At 38.5% G+C, this 13,200-nt stretch overlaps 1 protein-coding gene across 3 annotated transcripts in view; it reads right to left on the bottom strand.

Annotated features, from left to right (window-relative positions):
* ADGRL1 (adhesion G protein-coupled receptor L1) overlaps positions 1-13,200 on the bottom strand; it is a 159,288-nt gene that overhangs the window by 38,385 nt on the left and 107,703 nt on the right. For all 3 annotated transcript variants that reach the window (XM_081943144.1, XM_081943145.1, XM_081943146.1), the window contains exon 4: positions 12,998-13,107. In XM_081943144.1, coding sequence (XP_081799270.1) covers positions 12,998-13,107 — 110 coding nt within the window. The remainder of the gene's footprint in view (positions 1-12,997; positions 13,108-13,200) is intronic.

Here is a 13,200-nt window from a genome sequence, read left to right on the forward strand (position 1 = left end):
AAGTGGTTAGTATAGCAGAATAATTGACTGCATACATATTCTTACTTTGGGCTTACCTAATTTCCATGTCATCTTGATAGGTAAGGCTCACCAAAAAGAGAAAAAAGGCTTTTCAAGCCAACTCTGAGTATATTTTCAAGGCTAGTAAACTCAATCTGAGATACAGCTTGGGAATTCTCATCAAAGAACTGTACAAGCTTTGAGTGAAATTTCCACTGAAGGAAGGATTACAAATGAAGTCATTAACGCTCAGCTTTAGCCACACATGATTCACTTTGCTTGTCAGAGCATAGAGGAGGCTGAGTTTATCCTTGCTTAGGATGATGCCTAGCATGAGCATCTATTCCTTAGGGAGAGTTCCTCAACCTGGTGGCATCCTGACTAAACTACAGCTCTCATCATCTGCGGTCACCATAGTCAGGGTCAATCCACACTTCTGGAAGTTGGGGGGAGGCACCAATTAGAAGCTCAAAAGAATATCCCCATTGCACCCAATAGTGGATTTTAAAAAAACCTATCATTTCAAGAGAGCAATTTGAGGCTGAACGCATACTTTTGGAGAAGGAAAAAAGGCCCCATTGATTTGCTGAATATGGGATCAAAAGGTATGCATATCTTCTGGGATCTTGTTGAATGTCTAAAACCAAATGGCCTCCATAATGGTAACAATGATCAATGCATGCATGTAAAGACTTTTTAAAAAAAATACATAGGAAGCCCTGGAAGAAGTGTTTGGAAATGCCCAAATTGAAATCAAAGCAGGGGGATTAAATAAAAACAAAACAAAAAAACCACCTATTGTTCTTTTGTAATTTCAAAAAATTGTAAGTATAGAAAGAAGAAAGAAAGAAAGAAAGAAAGAAAGAAAGAAAGAAAGAAAGAAAAGTGGTTGAGGTAGGCCAAGGTACCCAGTTGGTTGCCATGGAAACATGAAGAAAGGAGCAGAGAAAATCAGTTGAATGGTAAAAGACGCAGGCAAGAACGGTTTGGAAAAGTGTATTTCCCCTGAAGGAAGCAAAACCAGAGAAGGACAGGCATCGCCCAAGCATTCATGGTGCTTCCCCTCCACATGTGAGCACGGAAACATGGAACGTTTGGCAGGGCTGTTGTTAGATGATGGCTTTACCTCCTTTATTTGCTGAGTGGCTGTTTAGTGATTGGCAGATTTGTTTCTAGAGAGGATGCCAATTGGAATTAGTGAGACCAAAGAAAGAAGAGGAAGGGAAGCCAAGGGGAGGGCAGGTGGGAGGTTAGGAGAAGAAGGGGCAGGGAGAAGAGGGAAAGGAAGGTCACATTAAATATGGCCACAGAGAAAAAAAACAAGGTGCTGGGTTAGGGGTGGGGTCAGTGGTAATGTTGTTGTTTACCTTTCTGTTCCACTTCTACTTTATGCATCGAAGGGAGAGAAGAAAAAATATATTGAAAAAAAAGGTGCAAGAAGGAAAAAAAAGAGAAAAGAGATTAAATTCCTTTTGTTTCTGCCCCCCACCCTAAAAGTAACCATTTTTTTCTTCAACTGTCCATCTCCCACCCTCCCCAATCTTCCCACCAGCCCAACAAACACCAGCCCCTCCCGCTTTGGAGTCACATCAAGGCAGAGAGCATGTGGGGTTTGCTGGGGGAGGTCTCCCTTGGGTCTCCCCCTCCTGACCGCATCTGAACAGTTTGAGGTATGCAAGGTCCTCCTCCCCACCCGACCTTAAACTTGGTGCCAACGACATTGCCCTTCAAAAGAAAAATCAGAAATCAAAACCAACCAGGAAGGACAACAAAAGAGCGAAACACAAAAGGGGGGGGGGAGTCTGCTGGGTAGAAAGCATTTTCAGGAGAAAAGAGCAGAATTGGGGAGAGAGAAAGAGTAAGCAGAAATATGAAAAAGGGAAAGAGTAAGACTGAAAAGAAAAGAAAATATCCCCCAAATCTTTACTTAATGTCTATGGAACACATACCCAACCTGACCACAGATGTGCACTACCGGTTCGCCTACTCTAAATCCAACCAAAACTAGTCTTCTGTAAATTATAAATCAATATACATTTCTACATGTTAGTATTGTTCCTATATCCCTTTTCCTCATGGCGTAGGGCCAAATAGATTGCCAGTCTATTCCTTAAAATGAGGGGCAGACTCTATGGGGCATTTTTTAAATGGGTCTCACCACAAATACATCAACAGCCAATTTGTTCTGCCCAAGGGAAGGTCTTAGTATGGAATATATTGCAGTCACCATTCCTATTAGTCCTGAGGAAGGGGCTATAACCCTTCTACCTGTACCTTTTCAAGTCAATGTTGACTCCTGGTGACTGCAGTTTTCTTGGCAAGATTTCAGAAGTGGGATGGCAATTGCCTCTTGCCTAGGGATGGAGAGGCGTCTGCTCCATGTTCACCCACCTGGCTTCATGCGTAAGGCGGGACAAGATTTCACAGTCTCCCAGTTTTTGCCTGATTCCTTAATGTCTGCATTAAACTGGCTTTCACCTGTAACTTTTTGAGTAATTTTAAACTTCTGAATTTAACCCTTGTTTTAGAATTTTTAAACTGTTCAGAATTACCTGTTAAATGTATACTTTTGTAAGTTGCTGAAAGCTCTTAGAGGGGCAGCATCTAAACATAAGTATAGGTGTAAATAAACACATTTTCTGCAGTTTTGTAGATGTTGAAGTCCACCATTTTTCAGGGTCTAACTAATGTTCTGCTAACTTGGAAGTAGTTCTGAAAACATTTTAGGAAGATCCATCCCTCAATCTAGGCTAGGGCTTTATGAAGGCATTCTGCCCTTCAGCTACGATTTCTCAACTTCATAGCTAGATTAAAATATCAAATCACAGGTTCACGTTCAAAATTAAACAATGCTAGTTACTAGACATTCCAATTCTCATGCCAGGTGTTTCTGATAAAGGGCTTAGAGACTCTCTATAAGAAATACCCAATTTTCAATGGACAAATGGAAGATTCCGAAGACTGGCCTCAAATAGAAGAGATATTAATTTAATTTTAATTTTATTGAATTTATAGACCGCCCCCTCTCCCCAAAGGGACTATGATAGATGGCAGGTGAATAATTTAAAAGGTAGTCACATAAGAGCTGGGAATCTGGGAGTTCTACCACCAAAGCCAGCTACATGACCTTGGGCCATTCATTTCCCCTCAGCCCTAGAAAAGAGACAATGGCAAAATACTTCTTAAAACCCTTCCCAAGAAAGCTGCAGGAACTTGACCAGGCAGTCTCCAAGAATCGGACACAACTGAATGAAATATATACATATGCATATACATGTATGTGTGTTTCTTTTTTCTTGTTGAAGAAAACAACAAACACACACAATTCAACTGGTAAAAAAACAACGCATATTAACAATTCAGATTTTCTGGAGTTGATCAGTTTATAACATAATTTTCCAGGCGTGTTTTATTGTCATAATTATAATGTTGCATTTATATTATATTGTTAATATCATAGTCCGTATATGGTTTTCTATTAATTAGTTTAACCTAACAAAATATATAAGTTAAGGTCTGTCAGGCCTCGTTTCTTAAGATACATTTATTCTCCCAAAACCAGATCTAAAGCAACATACATTGGAGTGGCGACTTCTGAATAATCTGTAGAGTAATCTACATATATTGTAACGTCAATGTTACAAAAATTAAGCAGATATATAAGAAGGAAGTGTCAGAAGTAGCATGTCTTTACTCTCTGATGGAATTTTTATAATAAGAAGCAGGAAGCCAAAAACAAGGATATAGTGCTATAAGGAGAGCTGTGGTTTGAATGAAGTTGACACGTTTCTGAAGTCTATATAAATTATGGCATACAGTAGCAATCACACCAAATCGTGATCTGAGCCCAATAGCAACTTGGGTCTAATTTAAGCTGCAGTTCAGAGTGTAAATAAAGGGTAGCTCTATAGTGTGACAAAGGCAAGACTGGACAATACAAACTCATAGAAAATTTGTCTCAATTATCTACTAGTCATGATATCTAATTGGAACTTCCATATTCAGAATAGGTTTATCTCTAAAGTTTCTTTGCTCTTTCTTTTAATGTTTTGACTGTGACCTTTATGGAAATATCTGTCTGCCCACAATATGGAACAGTGCTAAATTAGATCTTTCTTTCTGCTTTATATAGTCTACTATCAATAAGGAATAAAATGTGAGTAAAAAAATATATATCGAAATAGTAAGATTACTGGAGATGAACTTTGTCTTCAACTGCAGAAAGATGTATAAAGAGCACTTTCATAAAATTAACAAAGTTGGCATAAGCAAATGGTATAAATAAATATATTTTATATATATATACACACACACACAGGAACACAATGGAAATTTTGTTAAGCAAATGCAGGTCATGCTAGTACTATCCAGGGAGTCTACCAGGACATGCTCAAGGCACAGACTAGAGTTTAAAAAAATTCCCAGAAGAAGGTAATGGCAAACCACTTTCATGGGTTGCCAAGGAAACTATATGGACATGCCCATGAAATCATCAGAAATTAAAGGAGACTCTGCATTTCACAATCAAAAATTCAGGGAACACTGTATAGTCCCAGATGGCTTGACAAAAGTTATAGAATAAGATAAATTATAATTTCTTAGTACCTTCAAGTTCTGTTTCTATAATTCTCCAAATTATCTTTTGGAGAGATTAATTTTAACTTTTCAGTGCCTTTAGCATACATTAAAATTTTAACATTAACAGAGAGAATATTTTTTATTTTTCAATTAGTGAAACTCTGGATCAGACTTTACCAATGTGATATCCTCTGTAAGAACCAATAATCCTAGCTCATATGACCATTGATAGTACATTACAGAAGATGGGAGTTGTAATCCATTGCATCTACTGGGTGTTAGCAACTCTCTGAATTGTTAAAAATACACCAACGCTAATGGTCAGAATCAGCCTATGCAGTACATGACATCTAATTTACTGATCATTTACAGAGAATTTGAATAGAAGAATGAATAAAAGCAAAAGCATTTAGACTTATATACTGCTTCATAGTCTTTACAGCATTTTCTAAGCAGTTTACAGAGTCAGCATATTCCCCCCAACAATCTGGATCCTCATTTTACTGACCTCGAAAGGATGGAAGGCTGAGTCAACCTTGAGCTGGTCAGGATCGACTTTCTGCAAGTGGGCAGAGTTAGCCTGCAGTACTGCATTCTAACCATTGTACCACCAGAGCTCCACATAATATAAATGGATTGCCAACGTAATTCAGAAAATTAGAATTTCATCCCAAAATAAGCCTATCAGAAGGCTTATTAGATACTTCTTATTTATTATTTATGAGCCTTATAAATACATGTTTCTTATATATATAAAGGGATGAATCTAAATTGTGCAAATATATGTATGCAAACAAGAATACAAGGAATGATGGTAGGACAGCTGAAGCCAGCAGGATCTTGGAGCACCAAGAAACTGTCACTCAGATGAGTTTTAAATTAGATGGTTTATACTAAGCCTATGGAACAGAGGGTCTCCAAAATTAAAAGACAACCCTTTTAGGAAGTCAAACAACAATTGACTGGCACTTGGTTAACACTGCAGATTTTTGTAAGAGAAAATATGCCTAGACATCTAATTTTGTTGCTGGAATCAACTTTAAGAAGGAGATTCCAGTTCTGGATTATCAAACCAATCAAAAGTGTGTATGTGGAGGGGAAGGAAGGTATTTCTGATCCTTAGGTTAACCATTAACCCAATTAACGCCATACTTTACTGCCTTTAAAAAATGATATAAAACCACTTATACATTTTATATGCTAAAAACATGTGCAGCATTATGGTATTAAAAGGAGTTCATGTAGAAGAAGTTCCTAAATTCTCACAAAAGAACGTAGGATGCTAATATAAGGTTTCTCTCCTCTCATGGGCAAAGCGTAATGGAGTCTCAGGTAAGATGACAATTGCATAAGTCGCAAAAGCCTACACTATTTGTCGCCTCCATTGGCAAAGGACATTTCTGGCTAATTGGGTCCCAAAGTTGACCTATGAGAACCACTTCCTAGGGTTTTCCAAGAAGTACGCACTACTAGCTCCCTAGTCAGAAATGGAATTGGAACACCGGAAGCCTAGAAGAAATGGTCTGAGTGAAGAAGATCAGGATAAAAGGAGACTGCATCTGCAAGTACTCATAAATAAGGACAAGTAGATTGCAGCTAGAGACAGCAAGGGCCTCCAATTTTGCCAACACATAGATGTGAGCAGAGAATCAATGAGGAAAAAAAATAGAATGATGAAGACTTGTTCTATTAAAATAAACCAAGCCAGAGCTCTTTAAAGAAACATGGACTCTGCAGCAAGTCTTAAAACTTTCCTCATATATCTAGTCACTTTGTACCTATGCTATTGTTTATTTCAGCAATTAGTTCCTTTGTTAGCTGCTCTTGTTACTACAAGAACATTCCAGCACTTCTATTGTACCACACCATAAATCTACTGCTTTTAGTCCTACTGTCATTGGCCACTGCAACTATTATTTGACATTCTATGGAATTATCAAAGTAGCTGAAGCCACTTAAAAGTCCATTTTATCTTCACCTGTTTTAGAACACTAATAGGCAATTCAAGCATACTTCCTTTCAATTCTTTATTATCTCTTTTTTTTCTTATTCTTTTTTGAAACTGATGCCAAAAATTGAACATGCTCCTCTAAATCTAATGGAACAGTATAAGTATTATTTCCTGACCTCTGCTAACAAACTGAGCCAAAATAAATTTTAATAATAATAATAATAATAATAATAATAATAATAATAATAATAATAATAATAATAATAATAATAATAATATTTTAAAAAATTGAGTTCAACCTAAATCAGAGGTGTCAAACTCATGATCCATGGGTCAGATGCATCACACACTGGCCACGCCCACTCCCGTTTTAGCGAAGGGGGAAAAAGTCATGATATGTCACGTAGCGACGTGACAATACGAGTTTGACACCGCTGATCTAAACCATCCAGTCATAGCACAGCTAGAATGACTACATATTTTTATTTTCTACCCTTCAGACATATATTGAGTCAGATTTCATGACTCTAAAGCAACACCCCCCTCCCAATAAACCTTCACTTATTTCTCCAAATAACAGAGAAGGGTCTTTCAAGACATATCCTTATTAAACATTTTACAAACATTTTTGGGAGTAGTCATAATGATTCCATTATTTAGGGCAAGGAAAAACAGAAACTAAATTTGTATTTACTGGTAGACCTTAAGAGTAGTTTGCAGTAAATTTGCAATGTCTTCCAATTGTTTAAAAATAGTTAACTGTAAGATTTTCTTCTGCCTAAATCTGTTAGTGAAATAGTAGTAATAATAAAAACCTTGGAGCTGGCAAGAATGGACTTTCATGTGAAATAACTCAGCATTTAGTTCATTCAGATATTGAATTCAGATCCCTAGGTTTGTGCCTAGAGATGCCTTCATTTTTAATTCCATGTATGTATAAAGCCTTGGTTTTACTCCTGTGATTCGAGAAAAGAAAAATTAAATAGAGCTCACAAGCCTGAATGTAGCCACTTCTGGGCTATGGAACTGACTTCAAATGAAACAGATAATATGGTTTTATTTGTTTTGGCAGACAGCTAAAGGCAGTCTAAAAGAAATTTCATTTCTTGATGTGTGTACCTATCCTATTTTTGCCTTCAGCAAAAAAGTTTTGTTGATTTGTGTGTGTATGTGTTTTTAATTTTCCAAACCCTGTTTAAAAATAGATTGAAAAATGTAGCCAGGTACACCTCAGATAAGCAGTATCTCTTCCTTTTTTTTTTTTTTAACTACAACCAAAACTGGAGACACATATGTGTTAAGAAAGAAGGAACACACTGTGTGAAATTAAGCAATAAGGTTGTCTGAATTAACGCTCAAAATTTGTTTTTAATGCTCTCTGGAATTACGCCTCCCAATTCCTCCTGCTCCTCACATATCTTGATTCCTACAGCACCTCATAAGAATTCTGTACTGCTCTGAAAGTAGTTCTGGATCTCTCCAATCCTATCACGCTGGCAGCGTTGGAGAGATGAACCAATTTATTTCTTGCTCAAATACGGTGTGGGTGAAATTGCAGGAAAACTGGTTTTTTTGTTTTTTTGCAATGCTGTGAAATGCTGTGACTTCACAGAGCTGGTGAGCAGTACATTTCCCTAGCGAAGGGCACTCCTACTTCACCTTGGGCTCAGCTCTTCGATGTAGGCTGTCCTCCTTTAGAGAAAATGATGGCTTCTCCACTCCACACTAAAATCTTTTTTTTTCCAGGTGGCCACAAAAACACACATTTTCTCTAAGAGCTGACATTCCTTTAGGAGGCTTCTCCTCTATTTATCCCCACAGCAACAAGACAGTTGTTGATATCAACCAGTCTAGGAATTTGTGACTAAACAAGGGCTCGAACATATCTCGAGGCCCAAGCTCAGCTGATCAATTATATTATTTATACAAATAGCCAAATTAAGAGGAAGTAAGCTCTTACCAATTATGAATCAAGAACCTGTTGAAAACTACACCATACATTCACCTTAGAAATCTGGACCATCTTCTGCAAAAGTGTTGACAATATGAAGCTTTTCATCTAATCTAAATCTGCCCAATGTGGATATAAATGTTTAAATTACCAATAGGGACTACGTCTATTGGATCCACTATGTGGATCCTTGAATACTTTTTCTGGCACAATTCCCTGCAACTTCCTGTTCTTTGCCTAGTTTTAACAAGTCTTGTTTGGCAACTCCTCGACCATTTCAATCATTTATAGGAGAGAATCCAGAGACTGTACGAATAGCTACCTTTCCTGGGCGGGCGGTGGCATCACAAAATGCTTAAATATCCACATCCCATCATTTGAAAAATTCCTCAAGCAGAGAGGAACCCAAGTACCCCTGGTCTATGAAAAAAGCAAAGGAAGCAAGCGGCAGAAAAAGGTGGAGTGAAAGAAGAGAAAGGATAGCTGGGAGGAAGCTGAAATAAGGTAGGGAAGAGGGAGGTTGTGTTTTAAAAAAAATATTGACATCATAATAAAAATCCACTTAAAAAACCAAAACCAAAAAAATAGGACACATTAAATGGTTTTATTTTTCCACATGACAGACTGGCCCCTGAGGAAGGAAGATTGGTGTATGGTTAGAGTGGAAGGAGCTGCAAAGAAAGAAGCAAAAGGATCTGACAACAGAGGCCCCTCTCATTTCTGCTCTCATTCTGTGACCCATCTCTCCCCACCACAGCTCCAGTTTCTTGCTTTTCCCTCCCACCACCTGCCCCAGTCCTGAGCCCAACAGAAACAGCATTGGGTCAAGCTTTCCCCTGTTTAAATGAACAGGATAGAGCAACCAGCAGAGAATAGCAGAAACACAAAGACAGGACGAGGTGTAACAAGGGCAGGTACTGAATTCTGTTTCTACAGAAAGCCCAATGTGACCACAAGGCATTTTTAAAAGAAGGAATAATGGCTTCACTTAGCCATACTATTTCCTTGGCTTCATAAACTGTGGCTTGGAAGTTGTTGATGTCCACTCTAGTTCTGTGTGTGGATGTTCTAGCTTGGAATGGATTCATTTATTAAATGGTTTTTATAGAAACCTCTGGTTTAGCCTAAGTCAACATCTCTCCATGCCAAGACCAGAATGTGAGAAAAAAGGAGGGAAAAGGAAGAGTTCATACTAACTTGCTTATCCACAATTTCAAAAACGTGGTGGATGAATGCCTGAACAATGCTATGAGAAGTCCTTCATGGGAAAAATATATAAGTAAATTAGCTAGTGCATTTTCGTGATAAGTACAACTTGGCATGGAATTCCTAAATAAACATGAAGTGTACCAACAGATCTACATGGCCATCCTTGTCTGCATCCATACAGTACATACCTCTGTATGTACACTATACTACATAGTAACTTAGAAGCAACTTAGAACTGAAGAGAAACTTCCTGACAGTTAGAACAATTAATAAGTGGAACAGCTTGCCTCCAGAAGTTGTGAATGCCCCAACACTGGAAGTCTTTAAGAAGATGTTGGATAGCCATCTGTCTGAAATGGTATAGGGTTTCCTGCCTAGGCAGGGGGTTGGACTAGAAGACCTCCAAGGTCCCTTCCAACTCTACTATTGTATTGTATTGTATATATAAAAATATGTCTTTTTGCATGAGATTGAAAAAATATAAGGGTGTTTGTGTGCATATGCGTATGTACACATACACATAATGCATGCATACAAACATTTTAAATTACAGAAACATGCACATATGTAATATCCATATGACTATGTGTAAAACTGAGGGCCAGCTTGGTGTGGTGGCTAAGGCCTCAGGAATCTGTGCGTTCTAGTCCCAATTCAGGCACAAAGCCAGCTGGGTAACCTTGGCACAATCATTTTCTCTCAACCCCTGAGAGAAGGCGGCTATGGCAAACCACTTCTGACATTCTTTGCCAAGAAAACTGAAGAGATTTGTCAAGGGGCTCTCCGAGAACTGGATTTGATTGAACAGGGGAAAAAATGCAAAACTAAAGAAATGAGTTTGTAAATGTACTTATATGTAAATATTACTTATATGAGTAATACATAAACTGCAATGTATGCAAATGGTTGCAGTGGGTCATTTCCAGGCCCTGAGGTCACCTGTGCTGAGAAGACAGTTATTTCCACAGCTATGCTCCTTGGTACATCCAGCCATCCTGCTTTCCTACCAGAATACCATCTGCATCTTTTCTCCCCTTTTTATAAACCAATAATTTAGTGCCCTTTGCTGGTTTGGTGTATTCTCAGTGCTGTTAACTCTGAGGGGTCAAGACTGGTTACACCCTGAGATGAGCGTTGATTTATTTATTTCGGCACCATCAGGTAGCTGGAAGGAAAAGGGGCAGGAATGAATGTTAAGAAGTTAAGAGGCCACGTCTGCCCTGCATCACTCCATTTCATCTGTGAGGAGAAACCAAAGGGGTATTAGCATGAAGGGAGGGGGGAATACACCCTGAATGATTTATCCCTCCCACATGAACCCAAGCCCCAATGGAGAGTGGGTAAGGTATGAAGCAAGGAAGAGCCAATCTCTCCACAGACCCCAGATAACAGAACAGGAAAGGAGAGGGTGTATCGGTTGCTGACCCAGGGAGGAAGGACATCCCAAGCTGGCTATTCAGTAGCTCTTATCAGGCTTGCCAGGTGAGACTTACTAGGTTTGATCAGGATCCATGATACAAAGAGAAATAGGTTTAAGTCAGGCTCTGTGAAGCTACTCTGAAATAAAAAAAGTTTCTTCCTTGATCGACCGTCACAACATGATAGGATCCAGTTTTAATTCAGATTCCTCAGCAAGATGGATTCCAGGAGACAGGGGCAGCTTCTAATAGAAAACTGTCCTATTTCCAATTTTCACAATTATCTCACAAGCCAGGAAACCAAAACTCTCCTAAAGCTCAATTTATTAGCATACTTGTGAGTGTTTTCTTTTAAAAAAATCACACATCCTTTTTGAGAAAAATAATTGACTTATCTTTATTTTTTAAGGAATGCCTACCTTGATTTCCTCTTTGTCCAAGAAAGAGAACAGCAGTCAAGTTTCATCTTAAGTATCTTAGTCTGGATGATGGTACAAGCACATACTGGGCCACATTCAATAAATATGCATAGACATACTTATAAGGCCGTTGATATAACACTCACACCATGTGGGCTCTCATACAGGCACTCAAAACCGAAATGTACATATACCCAAATGGTCACACACCCAGTTGAGCTTAGCAGCATTCAAAGCATGTGGTGTGTGTGCAAAAACTCTAACCTCAGCGCCTGAGGACAGCCATGTGGCAGAGTCATTTTCCACTTGCCTCTCCTCTGGGAAGAGGCAGTACCCTTCGTCCTGCTGCCATGGCTACATTCAAAACAGGTTCCCACCTCCCACCACCCAGATGATTTAGCTCTAACACAAAGCACACAAAACCACCTCCAAGCACACACCAAAACACTGAGACATGCATATGCATACATACAGAGAGTCATGTGCATGCACACCAACATGGAGATAGCCATATATCTCACTGCACCATCCATATGGGCAGTCCAGATATGCATGGATGCAATGCATATATATATATGTGTGTGTGTGTGTGTGTGTGTATATATATGTATGTATGTATATATACACACACACACATATCTACATTATATTTATATATATATATATATATATATATATATATATATATATATATATATATATATATAATATGAAGCATGAATATGAAGGTACGTATGTATATCCATATGTCTATATAGATATAGATAAGATAGAGTGTGGGTATATCTTTTAGATGGACACTCACATAAGGGTTAGCTAAGTGCTATTGATCCATACTTATGTACAAAAACAAATCTACAACAATCAGAAACATACAGCATATGTTAGGATGTTAAACGCCTGCACCTTCCACATGGGTGGCCTTATATGGGGGGAACATTTTTGGGTAATAATATAAAAAGGAATTGGTATTCAGCCTTCATCCAAAATCTTATTTTTTTAAAAAAACCTTTTTGCTCAAAAGTACTATCCCCCAAATTTAAAACTAGACCTTTGGGCCCGGTCACGAACTTGGCACCCAAGGATACAAACTACTAGATGGCAAGAAAAGGCGGAGAAATGAAAACAGTGATCATCCAACACAAGGTAAGTTGGCAATGGAACGATTAGGATTCCTCTTGCCCAGCTTTCCAGAACTAATGCATTAGATCCAATCCCATTCTTAGAACTTGGGAATTGAGTGAGCTCTATTATTATTTTAGCCATTGAAATCCGCTGGCACAAGAGTCACTATAGTCAAGACTTGTTTCAGTGCTAAGTAGTATTTTTTCTATGTAGATCCCCTGCTCTGTGCTGGTAGATGGGTGTGCCAGCCTGTGGAATCTCTCCTCCCTGGGTCAGGCGGGGATCTCATTTGGATCAAGAACAGAAACAAGATGATGCATCATAATACAATGTGAAATGAACTCACTGTAGGGGACACAGTCGTATTGGACTTCTAGGTACTTGTAGGTGCCAGGGCAAGGGTCCGGAAAAGCATCTGAGCCAGCCACCACTACACACTGTGTCCGATTATTGCACCTGAAAGAGAAAGGAAAATGAGGAAATATTATTAAGGCAGAGACGTAATGCAGTTCTAAGGGAAGCCACTAGATGGAACTAACTGACACTTTT

The sequence above is a fragment of the Natrix helvetica genome (assembly GCF_964273705.1).
Source record: "Natrix helvetica genome assembly, chromosome: 1".
Lineage (NCBI taxonomy): Eukaryota > Metazoa > Chordata > Lepidosauria > Squamata > Natricidae > Natrix > Natrix helvetica.